Here is a 27,104-nt window from a genome sequence, read left to right on the forward strand (position 1 = left end):
CTGGAGGTGTACCCCAGGTACTTGTGAGACCCTACCGCAGAGCTCCTGGGAAATAGGAAGAAACTGTAGATGCAGTTAGATTTGTTGTCTACGAGTAAGGCAGAGCACCAGCTGCGGCGATCGAGGGGGGTCATTTATGAATACAGGGAGAAAGCCAGCCTTCTCCTGGCTCACCAGTTGAGGTGGTAGGCAGCCTCCCGGGAGATCATTCAGGTCAGGGACACCAGCGACAAGCTGGTATCTGCCCTGGATAGAGTAAATGTCGCATTTGAGGCCTTCAATAAGAATCTGCACAGCTCGAAGCCGCCGGAGGGAGGTTTGGGGATGTCGCCATTTTTGGAGGATCTGGAGTTTCTGGTGGTAGGGAGGAGGAGCACAAAGTATTGGAAGCATCATTAGGTCCTGAGGAAGTTTTAGCAGCTATAGAACGGATGCAAACAGGTCAGGCTGCAGGAACGGATGGATTTCTGGTCTAGTTTTACAAGTGTTTTCCGGACATTTGGTCCCATTGGTGGCAGATATGTTTCAGGACACTTTGACCCGGGGCTCCCTCCCAGTGACACTGATGTAGGCATCAATTTCCTTCCTGTTGAAAAAAGATAAGGGCGTCATTCTCCGACCCCCCGCCGGGTCGGAGAATGGCCGTTGGCCGCCGTGAATCCCGCCCCCGCCGAAGTCTCCGCTCCCGGAGATTGGGCGGGGGCGGGAATCCGGCCGCGCCGGATGGCGGGACCCCCCGCTGGATTCTCCGGCCCGGAGTCCCGCCCAGGAATTGCCTGTCCCGCCGGCGTAAATCAAACCTGGTATTTACCGGCGGGACCAGGCGGCGTGGGCGGGCTCCGGGGTCCTGGGGGGGGGCACGGGGCGATCTGACCCCGGGGGATGCCCCCACGGTGGCCTGGCCCGCGATCGGGGCCCACCGATTCGCGGGCGGGCCTGTGCCGTGGGGGCACTCTTTCCCTTCCGCCTCCGCTACGGCCTCCACCATGGCGGAGGCGGAAGAGACTCTCCCCACTGCGCATGCGCGGGAAACTGACAGCGGCCGCTGACGCTCCCGCGCATGCGCTGGGAAACTGCCAGCGGCCGCTGACGCTCCCGCGCATGCGCCGCAGCGGGGCAACAAACGCCATTTCCGCCAGCTGGCGGGGCGGAAATCCCTCCGGCGTCGGCCTAGCCCCTCAATGTTGGGGCTAGGCCGCCAAAGATGCGGAGACTTCCGCACCTTTGGGCCGGCGCGATGCCCGTCTGATTGGCGCCAGCTTTGGCCCCAGTCGGCGGGCATCCTGCCGTTGGGGGAGAATTTCGCCCAAGGATCCTGTGGAATGTGAGTTGTACTGCCCGATTTCGCTGTTGCACGTAGATGCCAAGGTATTGGCTAAGGTACGAGCAAGGAGGTTAGAACCTTGTCTTCCTGGGGTGATAGGTGAAGATCAGACTGGGATTGTTTTTTTAAAATGTTACTTTATAAATTTATAGTACCCAAGTTTTTTTTTCCAATTAAGGGGCAATTTAGCCTGGCCAATCCACCTACCTGCACATCTTTGGATTGTGGGGGTGGGACCCATGCAGGCACACAGAGAATGTGCAAACTCCACACGCCCAGTTATTCGGGGCCTGAATCAAACCCGGGTCCTCGGCACCGAGAGGCAGCAATGCTAACCATTGATCCATTGTGCCGCCCCCAGACATGGATTATTAAGGGCTGGAAGCGGTCGTCTAATGCCCGCCGACTGTTAAATGTAGTTCTCTCCCCGCCAGCGGGGCCTGATCCTGAGGTGGTGATGCTGAGAACGCATTTGGCATGGTGGAATGGAAGTATCTGTTTACAGTTTTGGAGAGGTTTGGGCTTGCACCAAAGTTTGCCTCATGGATATGTGTATTGTATAAAGCCCTGTTGGATAGTGCACATATCAGCAATTTGAGTTTGGGGTGCTCTCAATTACATAGGGGAACAAGATAGGGGTATCGGATGTCTACCCTCCTATTTGTATTGGTGATCGAGCCCTTGGCTATGGCTTTGAGGACTTCAAGAAAATGGAAGGGGATAATTAGGGGGGTAGGGGTGGAGCATAGGGTGTCCCTATATGCCAAGAACTTGCTGCTTTATGTGATGGACCCAGTCCCCACGATGGGGGATATTATAGAGCTACTGAAAAGCTTAGGGTCTTTTTCAGGATATATGTTGAACCTGGGGAAGGGTGAGAATATTCTGGTGGACCCCACGGGGAGGTGAGCCAACCCAGCAGGGCTTCCATTTCAACTTGCCAATCAAGCTCCATATTTGGATGTCCGTGTGATCTGGGACTGGGTACAGTTTCATAACTTGAATTACACCAGTCCGGTGAGTAAGGTCAAGTTGGATCTGCAAAGGTGGGATACCTGCCTTTGGACTTGGCAGGCAGGGCCCAGTCCATCAAAATTAATATTCTGCCATGGTTTCTGTTTTATTTCAATTTCTTCCTGTCTTCCTCCTTAAATCCTTTTTTGGGAGGGTATGCAGGTTGGTAACATCATTTATTTGGGTGGGCAAGACTCCGAAAATTTGTACGACAGTTTTATAGAGCAACAGACAGTCCAGGGGACTTGCACTGCCTAACTTACTTTTTAAATATTGGGAGGCCAATATAGAAAGGTGCTGGGGTGGTGTAGTGACCAAGAGGTCTCTTGCGACAGGTGAAGGCGAGGTCATGTAAGGGGTTTGGGTTTGACGTGCTGGTGACAGCTTCGCTACTGTTTCGCCAACAAAATATTCTGTGAGTCGGGTGGTTGAGTCCACTTAAAAAATATAGAGGCAGTTCAGGCAGAAATTTAGGCTTGGGTCTTTGGCGAAGTTGGCCCCCATTTGTTCCAATCACTTGTTGGGCGCCATGTTTGGGGTGTGGGGAAGGAAGGGGTTGGAGAGAGAAAAAGAGAGTGGGACACACATGGAATGTACTTGCATATGCCTTCAGCCCTATTGGCACTTCGGTGCCTATTTACAAATGGATGTCTAAGCAACAAATCTATGGGCCTATTTGCATAAGGAATTGCCAATATGTTGAGAAATAACTCTGTCATTACATATATTTCTAATTTTTAATGCAATCAATAGATCTTTGCTGTAATATCCCTGAGTAGTTGTCAGTTTGTCAGTTGTGTTTCCGTCAGACAGTAATGATAGTAATAATGTGAAACCGGTGAGATGTATTTTGATTCTTCTCAAGCTCCATCGATTTTTCTTCTGTATAATGTCAAACTTCAAAATCTTTATACTAAAAAAAGGAGAAAATTACATAAAATTCAATTTTCATTCTGGATTTTGTGCCTGAAAACCGAAAATGTTTTCACTTAATTAACAATAAAACTCAAATTACAGTGAAGCACAATTTGCTGCAGGAGTGAATCAGGAGTGTATCTGCTTTAGTTCAACTTGTCCTTGTCATTTTAATTTTGACAATAATATACGCTGCAAATTGCTGAAAGTGCAAGGCTGGAACCTAAATGAACAGGACAAACAACTCTGACTCTCCTTAATGAATTAGATTAAAGGGTTGTGAGGTTATCAGTGCAAAGACTGGGAAACAAATACAAAGTAGAGGGTGGGATTCAATGCCAATCAGATGCAGAAAGAGAAATGTAGACGATAGACAGAATAGATACATACATACATAGAAGATAGGAGCAGGAGGAGGCCTTTTGGCCCTTCGAGGCTGCTCCGCCATTCGTCATGATCATGGCTTATCATTCAACTCAATAGCCTAATAGCCACAGAGAGTAGTGGGTGCCTGGAACTCGCTGCCGGAGGAGGTGGTGGAAGCAGGGCCGATAGAGACATCTAAGGGGCATCTTGACAAATACATGAATAGGATGGGAATAGAGAGGATACGGATCCCAGATGTGGAGAAGATTTTAGTTTAGACGGGCAGCATGGTCGGCACGGGCTTGGAGGGCCGAAGGGCCTGTTCCTATGCTGTACTTTTCTTTGTTCTTTGTTCTTTGTAATCCTGCTTTCTCCCCATAGCCTTTGATCCCATTCTCCCCAAGTGCTATATATAACCGCCTCTTGAATATATTCAATGATTTAGCATCAACTACTTCCTGTGGTAATGAATTCCACAGGCTCACCATTCTTTGGGTGAAGAAATGTTCCCTCATCTCTGTCCGAAATGGCTTACAATGAATCCTCAGACTGCGACCCCTGGTTCTGGACACACCCATTATTGGTAACATCTTCCCTGCATCGACCCTGTCTAGTCCTGTTAGAATTTTGATAGTCTCTATGAGACCCCCCTCATTCTTCTGAACTCCAACGAGAACAATCCTAACCTAGTCAATATCTCCTCATATGACAGTCCCGCCATCCCTGGAATCACTCCCTCGAGAACAAGAACATCCTTCCTCAGAGGAGACCAAAACTGCACACAATATTCCAGGTGTGGCCTCACCAAGGTCCTGTACAACTGCAGCAACACATCCCTGCTTCTATACACGTGCCAACTAAATCCACAATGAAATACTAATCAATACAGATTCCATGTGCTACCTATGGTGAATTTGGGGATATAAAATTTTATACAGCCCAGATTTTCCAGGAAGAGGGCATCTCAAGGTGACCCCCCTTATGGTGGCATTTTCTATTCAAGGTAGCTCTAAAATTCTGGCCCTGCCAGTTACTGAAAATGTGAACTGAGAACAGAGCATCTGGGAGTTTGGTGAATAATGGGACCAAAAGCCTCTCCCCTTACCCAAGGCATTTCCAGGTTTGGGAAAGAAATAGAGACATGATGGAAATATGGTGAACTGAAGTCAAATCAGGAACAGAAAGAGAAATAAAAAGAATGAAAAAAATATTTCATCAAGATTGAAGAGTGAAAAGTAAGGAAGATCATTATTATAACAATTGTTTGCCTGTCGAGTTAAACTCTGCGGTTTAAATGTTTCTGTTTCAGGGTCAGCAAGGTTGCATATTTGGCACTCAATCTTATCATTAAAAAGATAGTTCAGTGGTCGTGTCCCTATCACTGGACCAGAAACTCCACGTGCGAGTCCAACACTGGAACCTGTTGGCCACGCAAGGCATGTTCAACACAGTTCAGTGGGCTGATAACCAGCTCAGAAACCTTTCCACCACTAGTCCCCAAAGGAGAAAAGAAAACTGTGTGGATGATACGCTAAACAAAATTCAAAAGGTACTGACATTTTTATTTAATAAACATTTTATTGAGGTATTTTTGGTATTATAACAACAACAAAATAAACAATGTACATGAAGCTATAAACATAGTGCAAAAGCCGTCTCCCTCCCTTACAGGTCCCACCTTTATTAACCCCCTACTCTAAGCTAAACTAACCCCCCCCCCCTTCTACTGACGATTAATTTTCCGCGAAGAAGTCGACGAAAGGTTGCCACCTCCGGGCGAACCCTAACAGTGACCCTCTCAACGCGAACTTGATTCTCTCAAAACAGAGAAAGCTAGCCATGTCCGATAGCCAGGCCTCCGACTTCGGGGGCTTTGAGTCCCTCCGAGCTAATAGTACCCGTCCCGGACTACCAGGGAAGCAAAGGGCAGAACTTCTGCCTCTTTCTCCTCCTGGATTCCCGGGTCTTCCGACACCCCCGCTACCTCTGGACTTGGTGCCACCCTTGTTTTTAACACCGTGGACATGACATCCGCAAACCCCTGCCAAAATCCCCTAAGCTTCGGACATGCCCAGAACATGTGGACATGGTTCGCTGGTCCTCGCGCACATTTTGCACACCTGTCTTCCACCCCAAAGAATCTGCTCATCTGAGCCACTGTCATGTGAGCCCGGTGAATGACCTTAAATTGTATCAAGCTGAGCCTGGCACATGTTGCAGACGCGTTGACTCCACTCAACGCGTCCGCCCACAGTCCATCCTCTATCTCTCCTCCCAGCTCCTCCTCCCACTTGCGCTTCAGCTCCTCGGTCTACGGCTCCTCCGACCCCATAAGCTCCTTATAAATGTCAGAGACGCTCCTTTCTCCTACCCACCCTCTGGAAACTACCCTGTCCTGAATCCCCCTTTAGCGGTAGGAGTGGGAAGGTTGACACCTGTTTACGTAGGAAGTCCCGCACCTGTAGCTACCTGAATTTGTTTCCCCTCGCCAACCCAAACTTCTCCTCCAGCGCCCTCATACTCGGAAAGCTCCCCTCTATAAACAGATCCCCCACCCTCTCAATCCCTGCTCTCCGCCATATCCAGAACCCCCCATCCATACTACCCGGGGCAAACCAGTGATTATTACAGATTGGGGACCAGACCGATGCTCCCTCTGCTCCCACATGTCTCCTCCATTGCCCCCAGGCACTCAGAGCCGCCACCACCACGGGGCTGGTGGAGTACCGTGCCGGCGGGAACAGCAGAGGCGCAGTTACCAACACCCCCAGACTGGTATCCTTGCATGAAGCCGCCTCCATACCCTCCCCCATCACCCACTTCCTGATCATGGCTATATTCGCCGTCCAGTAATAGTTACTAAGACCGCCCTCTCCCCAACTCCACTCAAGCATCACCTTCCTTACTCGCCCAGACAAAGCCAGTGATCACTTTGCTGACCCGTTTAAAAAAGGACCGCGGAATAAAGATGGGGAGACATTGAAACACGGACAGGAATCTCGGGAGGACCGTCATCTTCACCGTCTGCACCCTCCCACCTAATGACAAAGGGAGCGCATCCCATCTCCGAAAATCGTCCTTCATTTGGTCCACTAGTCGGGCCAGATTTAATTTGTGCAGCCGATCCCATTCCCGCGCCACTTGAATGCCTGGGTACCTAAAGGTAGCCCCCCCCACTGCCCCCGCCCCTTGAGGCTCTCATAGCAATTGCCAACAGCTCTATAGCTAGCGCGAACAACAGTGGGCAGAGGGGGCTTGTCTTGTCCCCTCATCCCCGTCTTGTCCCCCAATACAGTCTAAAATAGTCCGATGTTGTCCTATTCATCCGTACACTTGCCACAGGAGCCTGATACAGCAACCTGACCCAGTCAATAAAGCCCCGCCCAAATCCGAACTGTCCCTGTACCTCCCACAGATAATCCCATTCTACCCGATCAAAAGCCTTTTCTGCATCCATTGCGATCACTACCTCTACCTCATGAGGGGGCATCATGATCACGTTTAATAACCTTCTTACATTGGCCACCAACTGCCTATCCTTAACAAACCCCGTCTGGTCCTCCCCAATAACATCCGGAACACAATCCTCAATCCTGGAGGACAAAATTTTGGTCAGCAGTTTGGCGTCCACATTCGACAGGGATATCGGCCTGTAGGACCCACACAGCTCCGGGTTCTTGTCACGCTTCAGAATCAGTGAAATCGTGGCCTGTGACATCGTCGGGGGCAGCACCCTTCTCTCTCTTGCCTCATTGAACATCCTCATCACCACTGGCCCCAATATCCCAGAGAACTTTTTATAAAACTCCACTGGGTACCCTCCGGTCCCGGGGCTTTACCCGACTGCATGGACTTCAGACCCTCCACTATATCTTCCAACCTGATCGGGGCCCCCAGCCCTTGTACCAGCTCCCCATCCACCTTTGGGAAAGTCAGCCCCCCCAAGAAGTGCCTCATTCCCTCTGGCCCCGTAGGGGGTTCCGACCTATACAGCCTACTGTAGAAATCCCTAAATACCTTATTCACCCCTGCTGAATCTCCAACCAGGTTCCCATCTCCGTCACTTACTTTCCCTATCTCCCTGGCTGCCTCCCTCTTTGTAAGCTGCTGTGCAAGCATTCTGCTGGACTTCTCTCCATGCTCATAGATCGCCCCCCTCGCCTTTCTCAGCTGCTCCACCGCCCTCCCTGTGGTTAACAAGCCAAACTCTGCCTGTAGCCTCCGCCATTCCCTTAAAAGCCTGCCTCTGGAGTCTCCGCATACGTCCTATCGGTCTGTAGCATCTCCTTAACCAGTCGGTCCGTCTCTGCCCTGTCCACCTTCTCCCTATTGGCATATCGAGATCAGCCATCTTCTGACCACCGCCTTCAGTGCTTCCCAGACCATCGCTGCTGAAATTTCCCCCGTGTCATTGACCTGCAGGTAGTTCTGAATACATTTCCTCAGCCGCTCGCACACCCCTTCGTCAGCCAAAAGTCCCACATCCAACCTCCAGTGCAGGCGCTGGTTACTGTCTTTACTAACCTGCAGGTCAACCCAGTGCGGAGCGTTGTCTGAGATTGTGATCGCCGAATACCCAGTGTCCACCTCCCCTTCCAGTAAGACCCTGCTCAAAATAACGAAATCAATCCGGGAGTACACTTTATGCACATGTGAGCAGAAGGAGAACTCCTTCACCCTCGGCTGCCCAAATCTCCATGGATCCACCACCCCATCTGCTCCATGAACCCTTTTAGTTCCTTTGCCATTGCTGGCACCCTGCCTGTTTTTGAGTTTGACCGGTCCAAGCCAGGGTCAATAACTGTGTTGAAGTCCCCTCCCATGACCAACCTGTGCGAGTCCAGGTCCGGTATCTTCCCCAGCGTCCTCTTTATAAACACCACATCATCCCAATTTGGCGCATACACATTACCACCTGCACCCCCTCCAGTTTCCCACTGACCATAATGTACCGACCTCCCACATCCAAGACTATTCTACCCGTCTCAAACACCACCCACTTATTGATCAGGATTGTGACCCCTCTAGTCTTTGAATCTAGTCCCGAGTGAAAGACCTGACTGACCCAGCCTTTCCTCAGTCTAACCTGGTCCGTTACTCTAAGGTGCGTCTCCTGCTACATTACCATGTCCGCCTTCAGTCCCCTAAGATGCGCGAACACATGTGCCCTCTTGACCGGCCCATTTAACCTTCGAACATTCCAGGTGATCAGCCTAGTTGGGGAGCTCATTGCCCCCTCCCTTTGCCGATCAACCATCCCCTTTTTTGGGCCCACCTCCAACCCATGCTCCATCCCCAGGCAGCCTCTGCCCCAGACAGCCTCCGCCCCTAACCTCCTCTCTGCTCCTTAGCACAAGTCCCTCCCTCATTAACAGAACATCCCCCCCCCCCCCCAGTAACAACACTCTGTAACCCAACCCCTTTAATAAACCAAACATATGCACCCCCCCCCCCCACTACGCTTCCGTGAGCTAGCCTGCCCAGCTAGCTTGGTGACCCCCATCCCTGGCGCCGGATAGTCTCCCACCTATTGTCGTCCCCCCCCCCCCCCCCCCCCACCAGCCACTCATACAAACTCCAACATCGAACAATCCCCACACAATTGCCCGACAGAAAAACACCAAAATCTAAACAAGCACACCTCCATCCCCCAACAGTGCAAATGAAAACCTTAATTCACTCAGCTCTGCCACTGGTCCCAAATCAATACAGAAGGCATTACAAACAGCTTCAACAAAACGAAAAACGAGAAACTTTTTCAGAAAAAACAAACACGAACGTTGCAGCAAAGTTCAAAAGTTCTCAGTCCACCACCAGTCCTTTCCTTTTCACAAAGTCCAGCGCGTCCTCAGGCGACTCGAAACAAAAGGGCTGTTCCTCATATATGAGCCAGTGACGGGCCAGATACAACAGTCCGAACTTCACCTTTTTCTTAAAAAGGATCGACCTAATCTGGTTGAAGCCTGCTCTTCTCCTGGCCACCTCCACACTCAGGTCTTGGTAGACCCGCAGGATACTGTTGGCCCACTTACAGCTCCATGTCTGCTTGGCCCACTGTAGAATGCGCTCCTTATCCAAGTACCTGTGGAATCTCACCACCATTGCCCTCGGGGGGTCTCCCATTCGCGGCTTCCTCATGAGTGCTCTGTGAGCCCTGTCTATCTCCAAGGGTCGGGAGAATGCCCCATCCCCCAGCAGCTTCTCAAACATGTCTGCGATGTATGCCCCAGCGTCCGCTCCTTTGGACCCCTTCAGGAGCCTAACGATTCTCAAGTTCTGCCGGCGGGACCTACACTCTAGGTCCTCCACCTTCTCCAGGAGCTTCTTCTCCTGGTCTCTCAGCGTCCCATCTCCAACTCTACTGCAGTTTGATGTTCCTCCTGCTCAGCCAGCGCCTTCTCTAACTTCTGGATCGCCCGATCTTGGGCATCCAATCCAAGCTCCAGCCGCTCAATTGACTCTTTTATCGGGTCCAAGCAGTCCCGTTTCTGCTTAGCAAACCTTCCTGAATAACTTGCATCAGCTGCTCCGTTGACCGCTGGGTCGCTGAGCCAGAGGTCCGGTCCACCGCCATGCTGTCTCCCGCTGCAGCTTCAGCCCAAGCCTTCTCTATCTTTCTGTTTCTGCCTTTATGAGCACTTCTAGTCCTTCTCTCCATGCACCGATGTGGGAATTCAGTAAACAATTACCTCTGTCATCAGTTTTACAATTCAAGTCTGGTAGAAAATTTGGGGAAAAGGTCCAAAAGTCCGACCCGAGCGGGAGCCACCAAATGTGCAACTTACTCCTTCATAGCCGCCACCGGAAGTCCAGGTACTGACACTGTTAATTTCTACCCCTAACATTATGTGCTGAGTTTAACTGACATTGATTGTGCAGATGTAGCAATTTCGTGAAACTCATATGAATGCTGAGGGGGAAGAGCTGGCCTGAATTTCTGAACAGCCAGAGAAGCATTCCGTCTTTATGAAAATGTTATCAAATACTGGAATCTGAAAGTCCTGTCCCGCAACATTTTTGCAAGGGGAGAATTGGGAGGGTAGAACTTTGGGCACCTGTGCATCAAGAGGCAACTGCACATGTTCAAGTGCAGCAGCTTTCAGCCTGATCTGATTTTCGGACAAGTAAGGAGTAGGAAATATGACTTGTGCACATTAGATCTGGTAGGAGAAGGTATAACTTACTTGAGTTCTTTGGAGGGGTAGGGAACCCTTTATAGATATGTGGCGGGAGTCTGTGAACCTGTGGGTAAGTGTTGACGCCATCGTAAACGCAGTTGCATTTCTCGACGGCGTCAACATGAACTTAGGAGCAGAAATTCTGACCCTTACAGGAAGCCAGCACGGCACTGGAGCGACCCACGGCATCAGTTGGGCGCTACAGGAACCGTGCATGCGTAGTGGGACCGGCGGCAACGCGCGCATGCACAGTGGGACCGGCGTGATTGCATGCGCAGAGGCTCCCTTCTCCGCTCCGGCCCCGACACAACATGGCGTAGGGCTACAGGGGCCGGTGCAGAACAAAAGAGGCCCCCAGCCTAGAGGCCGGCACGCCTATCAGTAGGCCCCGACGGCGGGCCAGGCCACAGCCCCTCCCCCTCCACCAGGCTGTCCCTGGATGCATCCACGCCGAGGTCCCGCCGGCTAAGAGCAGGTGTGAAAGGCGCCGGCGGGACTCGGCATGTTTGACGTGGCCGCTCGGCCCATCCCGGGCCGGGAATGGCCATGGGGGCCCGTAGAGTGGCCCCCAACCAGCACCGCGCCGACCGCTCCAGTGCCAATTGCGCCAATTCTCCATTCTCCGGAGAACCGGCGGACCAGCGTCGGGGCGGCGTAGCGGCACAGCCCCGGTGTGAGAGAATCCCGGCCCAGGTCTCGGGACAACTTTGTGAGAGGTAAGGTGCATTTTGGGAGAGGTGAGGTGTCCTTTGGGACTATTTAAAGTAGACATGAAAAGTGGATAAACACACTAAAATTGTCAACTTTATTAAATCTTAGCATGGATCTTGAGGTCTGCCCAGGTTGAGTACTGGGCGAATTAACATCGAAGGTGTAAGAGAAAGTGGTCAATTCTGCAGAGACTGGGGGCATGGGTTGGCATGACTGGGGGGGGGGAATGTGTGACATAACATAACATGGGTTGACATTGATGGGGTATTGGAAAAGTGTGAGAGAATGTGAGCGCTGAGCCCTGGAGATGTTTTTCAGTTTCATTCCTTTTTCCACAGCTGAGACTAAGAGTGCTTCTGCACCGAGGCAGGCCTTTCTTGCATTCCGCCTCCAAGCCCAGCAGGTCACGTGACTGCCTCCAAAGTCTTTCAGGGGGCAACGGGCATGACTCCAATAAAAGCCTCAACCCCCGAATGAAAATGCAAACATCTGGCCACTTTTTCAGGAATCAGCCTCACGGAATCAAACATTCTCCCAACTCTGCACGCCCAAGTCGAGAGTGAAAATTCAGTTCACTCTATTTACACAGCCGACAGCAGAATATTTATTCATTGCTACAAGTTGATGGACAATTGCACATTAATAAATGCGTCTGCTATAAACCTGGAATAATTTAGGCAGCTATTGCTGTGACCACGGGCGGGATTCTCCGACCCCCCGCCGGGTCGGAGAATCGCCGGGGGCTGGCGTGAATAAACGCGCATGCAGTAAACCTGGAATGATTTTGCAGGTATTTTCTGGGATCACGTCTGGGGTGTCATGAGATACTTTCAAGGACTAATGGATCTTCGAGAAGGTTTCCTGCATTTTCAATTCCGATTTGCTGCTGGCTTACTTTGCAAGCAACAAGATACAACACTTGAAGTGTGACATGAGGGAAGTGTGACAGGAAGTGCAAAGACGACAGGAAGTTGCCATTGAGTGCAAGACTTCTGACACATTATCAATAATTTTATTCCCTGTCAATAAAATTCAAAGTGAAATGTATCAATCTTACCATTTGTTGATACTTTCCAACACCCTGTTGCGGTTTTATTTCTGTACCTTTATATGCTATAAAGTGGATGAGTGTGTTAATCCTGGGGAGAAAAAAAAATTGTTACCACTCCCATAGCATTGTAACAATTCTTTGTAAATCAAAATACATTTTTATTAATACCTGTGGTACAACATGGTGAGGAACTGAATTCCCAATAGCCCAGCAAACGATACCAAGAACATGAAACTGAGTGGCTCGATGGTTAGCATTTCATCTTCTGAAAATATACCATTTGGGAGGATTTTGGGGATCTTGATGTGTATATCTGGACCAATTGCTTGCAAGAAAAATGTTGAAATGATCCAAAGAACGTTAATAATGAAGAACAGAAAAGTGGCCTGAAAAGAATGGAAGGGTTTATTCAATACATGTCTTTATAATGTCCACAAAGGAAATATTCCCATTGAATACAATGTAATAAGTACACATTTCTCAACAATATGCTTTCTTGTAGCCCTCTCCATGCGGGAACTAAAGTCAACCTAATTAATCAGTTCAAATGTTCAATGGGAGCTCTTAATTCACTTTCATCACTGAGAAAACAGGAACTGTATTTATTGCGGCACGGTAGCACTGTTGCTTCACAGCTCTAGGGTCCAAGGTTTGATTCCTGGCCAGGGGTGTCACTGTCTGTGTGGAGCCTGCACGTTCTCCCCGTGTCTGCGGGGTTTCCTCCGGGTGCTGTGGTTTCCTCCCACAAGTCCCGAAAGACGTGCTGTTAGATAATTTGGACATTCTGAATTCTCCCTCTGTGTACCCGAGCAGGCACCGGAATGTGGCGACTAGGGGATTTTCACAGTAACTTCATTGCAGTGTTAATCTAAGCCCACTTGTGACACTAATAAAGATTATTATTATTATTGAGATACACACCAACAGTGAATCTCCAATTCTCAGTCTTGCTGAGGCAGGTTTCACTCAGAGAATGAAACCACACAAAATGTATCCTTTATCCCATTATCAATACATTTTGCTGTCTTTCAACTAGAAGGCATTTTGCACAATGGTCAAGCATTGGCAAGATGATGTAGCACTAATGGCTGGGCTGTTATATTCAGGAAGCTAAACAGATCAGAGGAAGGTTGGCAATCCATTTCTAATGCTAAACCCCAAAATCTGCTGTCTTTTCTTGTGCCTTCTCTACCTCCTTTGTTCCCTCTTTCCACGCACACAAATAATTCAACTTGGTTCAACCTTTGGGATTGAACAAGTGACCAGATTCAGGACAGATACCTGTAAGGATCATTTACCTTGTTTCGGAGAGACTTCAGTTGCTTTTCTATCTCAGTCTGTCTGTCTTTATCTTCTTCAATTGGTTTAAGATACATGTTGATGAGATCATTCCAGAATGGGATTTCCGCCTGCAGATAGGAAATAGAGAACAATAAGGTCAATAAAAAAGTTATATTCCGATTGTCTGTCTGAGTAGCATTTTTATTTATATTCCAGGTGAACTACATACTACAGAAAGGTGTTCACATTACACATTGAAATAAATACACCAGGAAATTAAGAGAAATGTCATTTGCAGCAACTTACTTCAGCAAGCTCTTCTTCAGCAAGCTCTATGTGGACTGATTGTCCCTGCAAGTTGCTTATCCAATCTACACAATGAAAGCGTAAGGGAAAGATCATTCTCAAAATCATTGCAATCAGGTCAGCTAAGCAACAACATATCTTTCATTTTGACCTTCAACTGCAGATGACCCAAAACTCGATTTGAAAATATAGGGTGAGTTTCTCTTTTCCAGGGACTAAGTCCCCACACCAATGGGAAAACCGCGTGAACCACTCTGGCATCAACAGCCCCCGAAAGTGCAGAATTTTCCGCAGTTCTGGGGGCTAGGTGGACGGCGGAGGGGTTGGCGCCACGCCAGCCGATGCTGAAGGGACTGCACGAGTCCGCGCATGCGCCAAAGGGCCGGCGTGATCTCGCACATGCGCGGAACCACCGGCGCATTTTCGCAAATGCTCGAGGGGTTCTCTTCTCCGCACCGGCCATGGCGGAGCCCTACAGGGGCTGGCGGGGAAGGAAGGAGTGCCCCCACGCACAGGCCCGCCCGCAGATCGGTGGGCCCCGATCGTGGGCCAGGCCACCGTGGGGGCCCCCCCCCGAGGGTCGGATCCTTCCATCCCTCCCCCCCCTGAGGACCGCCCCCGCCGACTTACCTGCCAGGTCCCACCGTGTGGGACCATGTCTAATCCACGCAGGTTGGACTGGCCACAAACGGACGGCCGCTCGGCCCATCGGGGCCCAGAGAATTGCCAGGGGGGCCATGACCAGCGTGGCGTGAACCCCGCCAGATGAACGGCGCCGGAGAATACGAGAGCCGGAGTCTGGGCGGCGGGGCGGGATTCGCGCCGCCCCCCGGAGATTCTCTGACCCGGCGGGGGGGTGTCGTAGAATCCCGCTGACAGTCTCTGTGACGTCACACTGGCTGAGTGGGTAATTAGCGTGAAGACAGAAGTAGCAGCGTAAAGTCCGCTAATGTAGTGGAAATTCATGAAAATCAGACTCACACCTTTCCTGGCTGTGAACCTGATTATGTCACCGGCGGGGAAGATCTTATTTTGAAATCTCAGTGGTGCAAATCTTGTTTTGGCCACTCTCGGGATTTAGCAGCCATTATGCACATGGTCAATAGGGCCATTATATCGCAGCCACAGGCCCCCCTTCATCCACTTTGATCATTACTGATCACCACCGACGAACAATGGCAGCCGTGTGTACCACCTACAAGATGTACTGCAGGAACTCACCAAGGTTCCTCAGACAACACCTTCCAAACCCATGACCACTTCCATCTAGACGGACAAGAGCAGCAGATACCTGGGAACCCCACCACCTGGAGGTTCCCCACTAAGTCACTCACCACCCTGACTTGGAAATATATCGCCATTCCTTCACTGTCGCTGCGGCAACATCCTGGAACTCCCTCCCTGACAGCACTGTGGGTGTACCTACGCCTCAAGGACTGCAGTGATTCAAGAAGGCAACTCACCACCACCTTCTGAAGGGCAACTAGGGATTGGCAATAAATGCTGGCCAAACCAACGATGCCCACATCCCGTAAATGCCTCCAAGAACTCTATTAAATTAGTCAAAGATGAATTCTTTTTTGAAAACCATGTAGACTCTGTCTAATTTCTCTGGGATTTTATAAGTGTCCAGCTGTAACCTCCTTCGTAATAAATTCCAGCATTTTCCTGTGACAGATGTTGTGCTAACTGGCCTGTACTTCCTATATTGTCCCCCTCCTTTTTGAATAGAGGAGCTATATTCACTGTTTTCCAATCTGATGGGACCTTTCCAAAGTCTAAGGAATTTTGGAATAGTAAAACCAATGCATCTGCTATCTTAGTAGCCATTTGCTTGAAGGCTCCAGAATGAAATCCAGCAGGTCCTGGGGACATGTCAGCTTTTAATTTTAATAATTTTCTCAATCTCCTTGCCCTGGTGATTGTAATTGTTTTAAATTCCTCCATTCCTTTTACCTCTTGATGCACAAATCTGGGATTTCATTTGTATCCTCTGCAGTGAAGATAAACACAAATATCTGTTCAACTCATCGGCCATTTCCTGATCTTCTATTATTAAATCCCCATTCACACTCTTTTGAGAACCATCACTTATTTTATTTACTCTTTTCTTTTTAATAGTAGAAACTCTATTTGTTTTTAATATTTCTAGCTCGCTTTCTCTTATGCTCTAATTTCTCCATCCGCATTATTCTTTTAATCATCCTTTGCTATATTTTATATTCTGTGAAATCTACTGACCCACCACTAATCTTCATGGAATTGAGTGCTTTTTCCTTCAATTTGATACTCTCTTAACTGCCTTCTGAAATGGCCTCGCAGGTCACTCAGTCAAGGGCAACTGGGGATGGGCAACAAATGATGGCCCAGTTAGTGAAGCCCGAATCACATACAAGAATAAAGAAAAAAAAAATTCTGTCTCAGTGTACATACCATATCTTAAACACCATGCTCTGTGATTGGCTATAGACTAGTGTGCTGCTTGATAAAGCTCGCCTTCCAGGCTACCCTTCCCAATCTGATTCATCCAATCTATTTGTAGATTTAAAGCAACTATTACTATCACTGCACCTTTGTCACAAGCCCCACTATTTCTTCCTGTATACAAACTATAGTGTTGGTACTGTTAGGGGGCAGATAAACTTCCCCCACGGGTTACTATTTTTTATCTCTACCAAAATTACATCTTGATCTTTAAAACTAAGGGCATTCCTAATGTACTAATGCTATTCTACATTTACAGAGCTACCCCACCACCCTTTTCCTAGTTGCCTGTGCTTCCAAAATGCCATGTACTCTTGAATATTTCTGGCCGAGCCATGATCATCTTGTAGCCATGCCTCTATAATGCATCAGATCGATACAAATGTATTTCTATTTGTGCTCTCAATTCGTCTGTCTTTGTGATAGCATAGCCCCTTTAAGGATGTGGACTCAATGGACCACATGACTGGCTCAGGGCCAATCACGTGGGTGCATACAAACCCTGGCCAATAGGTAGTTTGCGTGGGACCCTGGGAGCAGGACCCTGGGCTGTGTGAACCCCGGGGCTGAAGTGGCCAGACCTGTTATATTGAATTATGTGCTTGTTACTTACCTGCCTTTGCCTTTCATCAATAAACCCCTTTGTTAACTACTAGAAGCCTCCAGTGTGTGTTTCAAGCCACCGCATGAGCAACAAGGTAAAAGGTTCAATTGTAGCCTGCAGTATTCCATGGTTTGAGGGGAGAAGGAAGCAGCACTTGAAAAAGGAAAGAAACTCCAACAAGTGTTTGGAACCATTAAATTGTGAGTGAAAATGCCCATCATTAGTAACTAGACCAGTTTGACCAAAGGGCTAAAGATGGAGTCAGCACATTGAACGGTTCTGCCCCAAACATTTAATTTAATAAGGAACCTCATATTCCCAGAGGAACCTGACCTTAAGATCTTTGATCAGATAGTTTAGTTGTCAAAGCACACTTCAACCCAAGGCCCCTGATTATCCTCCAACGTTATAAATTTAAATTTTGCCTGACTGGCTGATTTGTGGGATCCATAACCTCAATATCCAGGAGAAACTCCTGGCTGAAACCACCATAATGTTAAGTGATTGAGATACCTCGGGCAATGGAGTGCGGCAAGAAAGGTGCCTCTGAGCTCCAAAACATGAAGGGGATGTCAAACAAGTATGGGGTGGCATGACCATGAGGCATGCAGTAGGATCGACAAGCACAGCAGAAAACGAGATACGGTCCTCGGGACTGGACCGGAGTCAAAGGACTGGGAAAGGAACAGGGTGTCAACCCAAGTCAGAAGTGGACTGCTTTCTTTGTGGGGGACCAGCCCCAAGAGACCTGCCATATCCGGGATTTCACGTGTTTCCGATGCCATCGTAGGCGTCACATTCTGGCACGTTGCCGCACTAGGCAAATGGCGTCAAGACAAAAATAAAACAACAGCAACAGTCCATATCGCCACAGAACATATTGGCGAAGAGCTCTGTAGAAGAGCATGCAATGTATAGGTTCAATGCAGTTCAGTTGAATAAGACGGCCCCAATTGAAATTGTTCTCAACTCCTCAAAATGGATGTCGACACAGGGCTTGGGTGACCATTGTGAAAGAACAGACTTTCAAGTATATCCGTGATGGAACTCAGCCTTTACGTTTGAACAGTACCACAGCTAGGCTTTCCACTTACATTGGGTGAACTATTAAAATCCTTAGTACCACACCAGTGGCGTACAAAGAGCAAGAGGCCGATCTGCCCTTGGTTGTCTTGGAAGGGCACAGACCCAGCCTGATGGGAAGAGATTGGTTACAGACGATTTAGGCTCAATTGTCTGGAAATATTTTTAATTTCCAGGGACATCCTCCAAGATGTCCTGAGGCGGTATAGAGTTGTAGAGGTTTACAGCATGGAAACAGTCCCTTCGGCCCAACTTGTCCATGCCGCCCAGTTTTTACCACTAAGCTAGTCCCAATTGCCCTCATTTGGCCCATATCCCTATATACCCATCTTACCCATATATCTGTCAAAATGCTTTTTAAAAGACAAAATTGTACCCGCCTCCACTACTGCCTCTGGCAGCCCGTTCCAGACACTCACCACCCTCGGTGTGAAAGTTTGCCCCTCTGGACCCTTTTTGTATCTCTCCCCTCTCACCTTAAATCTGTGCCCTCTAGTTTTAGACTCCCCTACTTTGGGAAAAGATGTTGACTATCTACCTCATCTATGCCCTCACTATTTTATAGATCTCTATAAGATCATCCCGAGCCTCCTGTCCAGTCATGTTTTGTACACACTCCCTGTGTTTTATTTCTCTTAGCCTTACTGGACCCATTCACTGTGTTCTCCACAGTTTCTGCACTCTGTACTGTAGCCCTTTTTGATTTTTAACTTTAGTTTCTCTGCCTTTCACTTTTCCCCTTCCTGTCCTTTGTTTCTGTCCCCATTTTACTTCTCTCCGACTTCAGTCATCAGTACCCACCCCCCTGCCACATTAGTTTAAATCCTCTCCAATAGCACTAGCAAAGCACTCCCCTATGACATTGGTTCCAGTCCAGTATGAAGACATTTTTCACAAAGAACTGAGTCAGATCAAACGCATCAAGGCCAAAATCTGGTCAATCTGGATTTTTAGAGCCAGACCAGTTCCTTATGCTCTGCATCAGAAGGTTGAAGCTGAGTTTAAGAGATTAGAAGAGCTGACTATAATCAGACCGGTTCAGTTCTCTGAGGGGGTGACACTCATAGTCGCCATTTTCATTTGATTGTAATTTGTGGGGACTACAAACTAACCATAAATCAGGCTGCCCAGGTGGAGGACCTCTACGGCAAGTTGGCGGGGGAGCCTCACCTACTCAAAATTGAATCTTAGTTATGCATACCTGCAATCAGAATTGGACGAAGAGTCCCAGATAGAGTTTGCCACAATAAACACCCACAGGGGCCTCTTTCAGTGCACAAGATTACCATTGGGCATCATTTCAGCCTGTGCTATTTTCAGTTGCATGATGGAAAATTTCCTCCAGGGAATTCCCAAAGTGGTGGTCTACCTCGACAATGCTCTACTCACCAGCACCAACTCCGAAAAGCACATCTAGCCTGGAGGAAGTATTAAAGAGGTTTCGGGACATTTCATGTTGATGACAGATTTGCATCCCCTGAAGGAGAAGGCCAAGGCTATACGTGAAGTCCCAGCACCCAAAAATTCCCCCAAGGGGAAGCTTTTCGAGTGGTGAAGCAAGCCTAGCAGCCCTCAAACCTCTTGGTTCACTTTGACCCTGGGACACCGATCGTGCTCACATGTGATGCGTTCCCTTACAATATAGAGGCAGTTTTATCTCACAAGATGGGAGGTAGTTCTGAGTGATCTATCACCTAGGGCTCAAGGACCCTTTCAGACGCAGAATGGAACTATGCCCAAATTGAGAAGGAGGGCTTAGCAGTCACATATGATGTGAAGAAATTCCACCAATGTGTGTATGAATGGCGAATTGGCATAGCCACCAACCATAATGGGCAGTGGCACAGTGGTTAGCACTGCTGTCTCACAGCACCTGGGAGCCGGGTTCAATTTGGGCCTTGGCTGATTGTCTGTTTGGAGTTTGCACGTTCTCCCTCTACATGGGTTTCCCCCGGGTGCTCCGGCTTCCTCTCAAAGTCCAAAGATGTGTGGGTTAGGTGGATTGACCAAGCTAAAATTTCCCCCTCGTGTCCAGGGTTGTGCAGGTTAGGTTATGGGGTTACGGGGATAGGGTGGAATTGACAGGGGAGTGGACATGGGTAGAGTGCTCTTTCAAAAGGTCGATGCAGACTCGATGGGCAAATGACCTCCTTCTGCAATGTAGGGATTCTGTGATTCTCTGATTCATAAGTCACGACTGGAACTGTTAAGGGAAGACAAGCCGATACCACCCATAGCCTCAGCTAGGGTGAAGCGTTGGGCCTTACTGCTTATGACCTACAATTATACTTTCCAGCACTGGTCCGGCCCACAGATTGCCAATGCAGATACATTGAATTGATTCCCCCTGCTGAAGTGTGTCCCACCTCCATCAATACCCCAGGAGATCATATTGGTTTTAAACTTCCTAGACAACCTGTCAGTGTTGGCCGGGCACATTCATAACTGGACATAGAGAGACCCAATACTATCAAAGATGAAGAGAATGATATAGACTGGGTGGCACTGTGAGAAATCTGAGCAATTAAGCTCCTATTTTACCCATCAGGATGAATTGTCCTACCAGGCTGGTGTGATCTTATGGGGATAACGAGTAATCGTTCTGCCTCCAGCCAGGGGACTCCTCTTACAGGAGCTGCATAATGCCCACCCACTAGTAGCATGCAGTTACGTCTGGTGACCAGGCATAGAATAAGGAATTGAAGAATTGGTAAAAAGCAATTTTGCTAGCTGGACGGATTGCACCCAGTCAGGGCGTGTGTCATACATGGTCAATGTAACTGGAAGGACTGTCGACCACTTGAGGAGTCGGAGGGGGTGACCCCCAGTTTGGAGCCAACAAGTTATAGACACTTCTGTAAATGCCTCTGAACTGAGGGAGCTGAGGACTCCTGAATCCACTTAGCCAGCTGCACCTATGGAAGCTAGTGAGGCCAGCTCTCTATCATTGAGGCGGTGCCTCCTGAAGTGTAAATGGTTGCAGACAAGATGACTACCTCATCTACTAATGTGGGTGGGCTGCGGAGGTCCGGAAGGACTTGGGGGTCTCTGGACCGATTGACGTTACAATGGGCTCTCTTTCCCCTGTTCTTTGTTATGTTTGTCAACTCTGTACTTAGTTTTATGTGTCATATGTTATATGGTACTTAAGGGGGCCAGGATGTGGTAGCGTGGCCCCTTTAAGAGGGCAGCTCGACAGACCACATGACCGGCTTGAGGCCAATCTCATGGAAGCCTGGACAATAGGGAATTTGTGCGGGGCCCTGGGAGCAGGACCCAGGGCAGTGTGAATCCCAGGGTCGAAGTGACCAGATCTGATATATTGAGCTCTGTGCCTGTTACTTCCCTGCCTTTACCTTTCATTAATAAAGCCCTGTGTTAACTATTGGAAGCCTCCAGTGTATGTCTCACCACAGTCTTGTGGCAAATGTTACATACATTTAGATTGTCATGTGAGAGTACCTTTAAGAAATGGGTGTTTATAAATGGGTGTGTATATAAATATCTGTAGTGAGAGTACCTTTAGGAAATGGGTTTTACTACTGCAGTGATGTCAGAGAGTGGGTGGAGCTGGGCTGTCTGCCAGCTTTTTACTTTCGTTTTTGAGCAGGCTGCAGAGTGTGTTTCAGTTTCATTTTCAGTGTTGGAGCTGAAGCCAGACCCGCTGTGTCGGAGAATCGCCGGGCGGAGGCATGAATCCCGCCCCCGCCGGCTGCCGAATTCTCTGGCGCCAGGGATTTGGCGGGGGCAGGAATTGCACCGCGCCAGTCGGCGGCCGCTAGCAGCGGCCCCCCGGCGATTCTCCGGCCCGCAATGGGCCGAGTGGCCGCCCGTTTCCGGCTGGTCCCACCGGCGTAAATTAGAGTAGGTCCTTACCGGGACCTGACAGCGTGGGCGGCCTCCGGGGTCCTCGGGAGGGCATGGGGTGATCTGGCCCCGGGAGGTGCCCCCACGGTGGCCTGGCCCGCGATTGGGGCCCACCGATTGGCGGGCAGGCCTGTGCCGTCGGGGCACTCTATTCCTCCGCGTCGGCTGCTGTGGTCCTCCGCCATGGCAAACGCAGAGAGGATCCCTCCTGCGCATGCACTGGGATGACGCCAGCACACGCTGGCACTCCCGCGCATGCGCCAACTCACGCCGGCCGCCGGAGGCCCTTCAGCGCCGGTTGGCATGGCGCCAAGCCCCATCCCAGCCAGCCGGCGCGGCGTAAACCATGCCGGGGCCAGCCTAGCCCCTGAAGGTGCAGAGGATTGCACACCTTTGGGGCGGCCCGACGCCGGAGTGGTTCATGCCACTCCTCGGCGCCGGGACCCCCCGCCCCGCCGGGTAGGGGAGAATCCCGCCCGATCTCTTGATCATTTGGTGAATTCAAAATTAGAATTGTTCTCAGTAGTGAATGTAAACCTAATGTGCTTCTGTTAAAAGATGTTTTTAAGTTGGATGTATGTTTAAAGGAAAGCTTAAAGGATTACTTAGTGTTGTATTCTTCGGGGGTTGTATTTGAATTAATGGTTGCTAAGATGTTCACTGTATGTTTTAAAAAGGTTAACATGAATTCATAGAATAAACATTGTTTTGGTTTAAAAATTACTTTTCCATTTCTGCTGTACCACACCTGTAGAGTAGGCTGTGTTCTCCCCATACCACAATCTATTAAAAGTTGTGGGTCAGGTGAACTCCATGCTACACTTTGGGGTTCTCTAAACGCTGGCCTATAACAAATTGGGGGCTCGAGGGGGATAAAGTCTATCTATTGGATTGGCTTTGTGAACTTAAAGACAGTGAGTTGTGAGCATGTTGTGGTTGCTTTTCAGGTGTGGTATTTCAGTTAAGTAGGGAGTGTGTTGTGGACAATGGCTCTTTCAGAAGCTCTGAAGTTTTTGGGGTTGGAGACGTTGCGGACAGAGACTAAAAGCAGACTATTAGGTTTTGCAAAAACATTGCAGTCAACATTACCTGACAAAATGCGAAAAGATGAGGTAATTTTGGTGGTGGCTAAGCATTTAAAGTTGCCTGAGATACAGTTTGACTGTATTCAGTTACAACTTAAACAAATGGAACATGAGAAAGAATTAAAGCAGCTTGAATACGAAAGGAAGAGAGAGGAAAAAGAAAGAGAAATAGAAAGAGTGAGAGAGGAAAAAGAAAAGGAGAGAGAAGGAGAAAAGAAAGAATAGCCCTAGCAGAACAAAAAGAAAGAGAAAGGGAGATACAGATCAGGGGAAAAGTTAAAGAGAGAGAGTTTGAACTTCAGAAAATGGCCATGAAACATGACAGTCAGTTAAAATTGGCAGACGTAAAGGGAAACGTACAGTTGGATGATAGTGATGAGGATAGTGTTAAAGAGCATCAAAGTAGACGGCTTGGTGGGAATCTATTTAAACATGTGCAAGCATTGCCAAGGTTTGACAAGAAGGAGGTAGAAGCCTTTTACATTTCATTTGAGAAGGTGGCTAAACAAATGAAATGGCCACAGGACTTGTGGATATCACTGATTCAAACAAAGCTGGTAGGTAGAGCTAGTGAAGTGTTTGCATCACTATCTGGGACATATGAGGAGGTGAAAAAAATCGATCTTAGGTGCATATGAACTAGTGCCTGAAGCCTACAGACAAAAGTTTCAAAATTTAAGGAAAGAATTTGGTCAAACATACATGGAGTTTGAAAGGCTCAAACAGAGTAATTTTGATAGGTGGATAAGGGCTTTGAAAATAGACCAAACGTATGAAGCTCTCAGAGAAATTATACTTTTGGAGGAGTTTAAAAATTCAATTCCTGATGTAGTGAGAACTCATGTGGAAGAGCAGAGGGTTAAAACTGCGAGATCAGCAGCAGAAATGGCAGATGATTAGGAATTAGCTCATAAATCAAAGCTTGGTTTCTGACATCAGTTTCAGCCTGTGAGGGATAGAAACTGGGGACATGCGAAATACTCAAGTGGTAAAAGTAGAGGTGATCTGATGGGAGATAATAAGGAGAGCGTCCTTCAGATTAAAATAGAAATCCAGGAGGGTGGAGGAGACATGAAAAGTTTCAAATGTTTTCACTGTAATAAACTAGGCCATGTAAAGTCACAGTGTTGGTGGTTGAAGAAAAGCACTGGGAAGGCTGATGTGGTAAAACAGGATAAGACAGTGGGGTTTGTTAAACTGGTAAAGGAAAGCCCAAGTGAAGCAAAGGAGGTGCAAAAGATTGTACAGCCTGATCAAGAGGTGATTGATAAGAAGGTGCCAGATCTCTTTCAGGAATTTACTTGTGTGGGTAAAGTTTACTCATGTGTATCAGGAGGAGCAGGTAAAGAAGTCACAATTTTAAGAGATACGGGAGCTAGTCGATCTTTAATGGTAAGAGATGAGGAGTTATGTAGTTTGGGAAGAATGTTGCCAGAAAAGGTGGTAATATGTGGAATTCAGGATGAGAGGAGTAGTGTTCCATTCTAGAAGGTAAGGTTGGAAAGTCCAGTGAAGAGCGGTGAAGTGGTAGTAGGAGTAATAGAGAAACTATCTTGTCCAGAAATACAGTTTATCTTGGGTAATGATATGGCTGGATCGCAGGTGGGAGTGATGCCTACTGTGATGGATAAGCCAGTGGAAAATCAGTCAACTGAAGTGTTGAAGGATGAATATCCTGGGATTTTTCCAGATTGTGTAGTAACAAGGTCGCAAAATCACAAGAGGATAAATCAAAAAGTGAAGATGAAGTTGAAGTGCAATTATCAGAAATGATTTTTGATCAGATGGTTGAAAAAGAATAAGAACAGGTGGAGGATGAGGCGGATATTTTTAGTTCAGGAAAATTGGCGGAGCTACAACAGAAAGATATAGAAATAAAACGGATGTATCAGAAAGCATATACGGAAGAGGAATCTGAGTGTATCAGAGTGTTATTACCGTAAAAGTGATGTCTTGATGAGTAAATGGAGACCTTTACATATGCAGGCGGATGAAAAGTGGGCAGAAGTTCATCAAGTAGTATTGCCGGTAGGGTATAGAAAGGAGGTGTTGTGAGTTGCACATGAGGTACCAGTGGGAGGTCATTTGGGAATAAGGAAAACTCAAGCTAAAATCCAGGAACATACTTATTGGCCTGGACTACATAAAAATGTAGTTAAATTTTGTCAATCATGTCACACATGTCAAGTGATAGGGAAACCTCAAGGAGTGATAAAACCAGTGCCCTTAATACCCATTCCAGCATTTGAGGAACCTTTTACAAGGGTCCTAATTGATTGCGTAGGACCACTTCCTAAAACGAAAAGTGGGAATCAATATCTTTTGACGATAATGGATGTGTCTACTAGGTTTCCAGAGGTCATTCCAGTACATAATATTACAGCTAAAAAAATTGTGGAGGAGTTACTTAAATTCTGTACTAGATATGGACTACCCACAGAAATACAATTGGATCAAGGATCGAATTTTACCTCAAGGTTATTCAAAGAAGTTATGGAAAGCTTAGGAATAAAACAATTTAAATCAACTGCGTACCATCCAGAATCGCAGGGAGCGTTAGAAAGGTGGCATCAGACATTAAAGACAATGTTGAGGGCTTATTGTCACGATTATCTAGAGGATTGGGATAAAGGAATTCCATTCGTACTGTTTGCAATTAGGGATGCACCTAATGAGTCAACCAAATTTAGTCCTTTTGAACTAATGTTTGGTCATGAGGTAAGAGGACCACTTCAATTGATTAAGGAAAAATTGGTGAGTGAGAAATCGGAAATTACACTATTGGATTACGTGTCAAATTTTAGGGAATGATTAAATAGAGCAGGTGAATTGGCTGGACAACATTTAAAAGTTGCACAAAATGTGATGAAACGGGTAGCGGACAAGAAATCCAAAGTTCGTAGTTTTGCCAGTGGAGATACAGTTTTAGTGTTGTTACCAGTGGTAGGTGAGCCTTTAAAAGCTAGGTTTTGTGGACCTTATCAGATTGAAAGGAAATTAAGTGGGGTGAATTATGTGGTAAAAACACCAGATAGAAGGAAGTCTCACCGAGTGTGTCATGTGAATATGCTTAAAATGTACTTTGAAAGGGAAGGAGAGAAAAAGGAGGAGGTTTTAATGATTCTACCTCAAAGTGACAAACCAAATCCAGATGACTGTGAATTTGACATATCTCAAATTAAATTGGAAAACGAGGATGTTCTTAAAAATTGGGATACATTGTTGAGTTACCTTCCAGAGGAAAAACAAACTGACCTGAAAGAGTTATTGATATCACATGGGCAAGTTTGTGGAGATAAATTGTGAAGTACTAAAATGGCTATACATGATGTAGATGTGGGAAATACTGTTCCAATCAAACAACATCCAAACAGACTTAACACTTTAAAATTGGCACAGGTTAACAAAGAGATTGAGAGTATGCTTATAAATGGCATTTTTGAAGTGGGTTGGAGCAAATGGAGCTCACCCATAGTGATGGTACCTAAACCAGACGGCACCCAACAGTTATGTGTGAACTATAGAAAGGTTAATGCAGTTACAAGAACGGATTCTTATCCTATCCCACGTTTGGAGGATTGCATTGAGAAAGTGGGACAATCAGCTTTTATTTCCAAACTGGATTTACTTAAAGGTTGCTGGCAGGTACCTTTATCCGAAAGGGCAAAGGAGATTTCAGCTTTTGTGACTCCAGATGGTATATACCAATTCAAAGTTATGCCATTTGGCATGAAAAACTCACCAGCCACATTTCAACGGTTAACTAACAAAGTTGTTTCAGGATTACCCAATTGAGCGGTATACATCAATGATCTGGTAATTTTAAGCCAGACAT

General features: G+C 47.7%; 1 protein-coding gene across 1 annotated transcript in view; it reads right to left on the reverse strand.

Moving 5' to 3' along the window:
* Positions 1-3,230: 3,230 nt before the first annotated feature.
* The window catches only part of LOC140421398 (chitin synthase chs-2-like), a 126,901-nt gene continuing 103,027 nt past the window's right edge, over positions 3,231-27,104 (reverse strand). The window contains exons 14-18 of the mRNA XM_072506101.1: positions 14,147-14,211; positions 13,858-13,968; positions 12,728-12,945; positions 12,566-12,647; positions 3,231-3,251 (exon numbers count right to left, since the gene is read on the reverse strand). Coding sequence (XP_072362202.1) covers positions 3,231-3,251; positions 12,566-12,647; positions 12,728-12,945; positions 13,858-13,968; positions 14,147-14,211 — 497 coding nt within the window. The remainder of the gene's footprint in view (positions 3,252-12,565; positions 12,648-12,727; positions 12,946-13,857; positions 13,969-14,146; positions 14,212-27,104) is intronic.

This window comes from Scyliorhinus torazame, chromosome 1, assembly GCF_047496885.1.
Source record: "Scyliorhinus torazame isolate Kashiwa2021f chromosome 1, sScyTor2.1, whole genome shotgun sequence".
NCBI classification, from domain to species: Eukaryota; Metazoa; Chordata; class Chondrichthyes; order Carcharhiniformes; family Scyliorhinidae; genus Scyliorhinus; species Scyliorhinus torazame.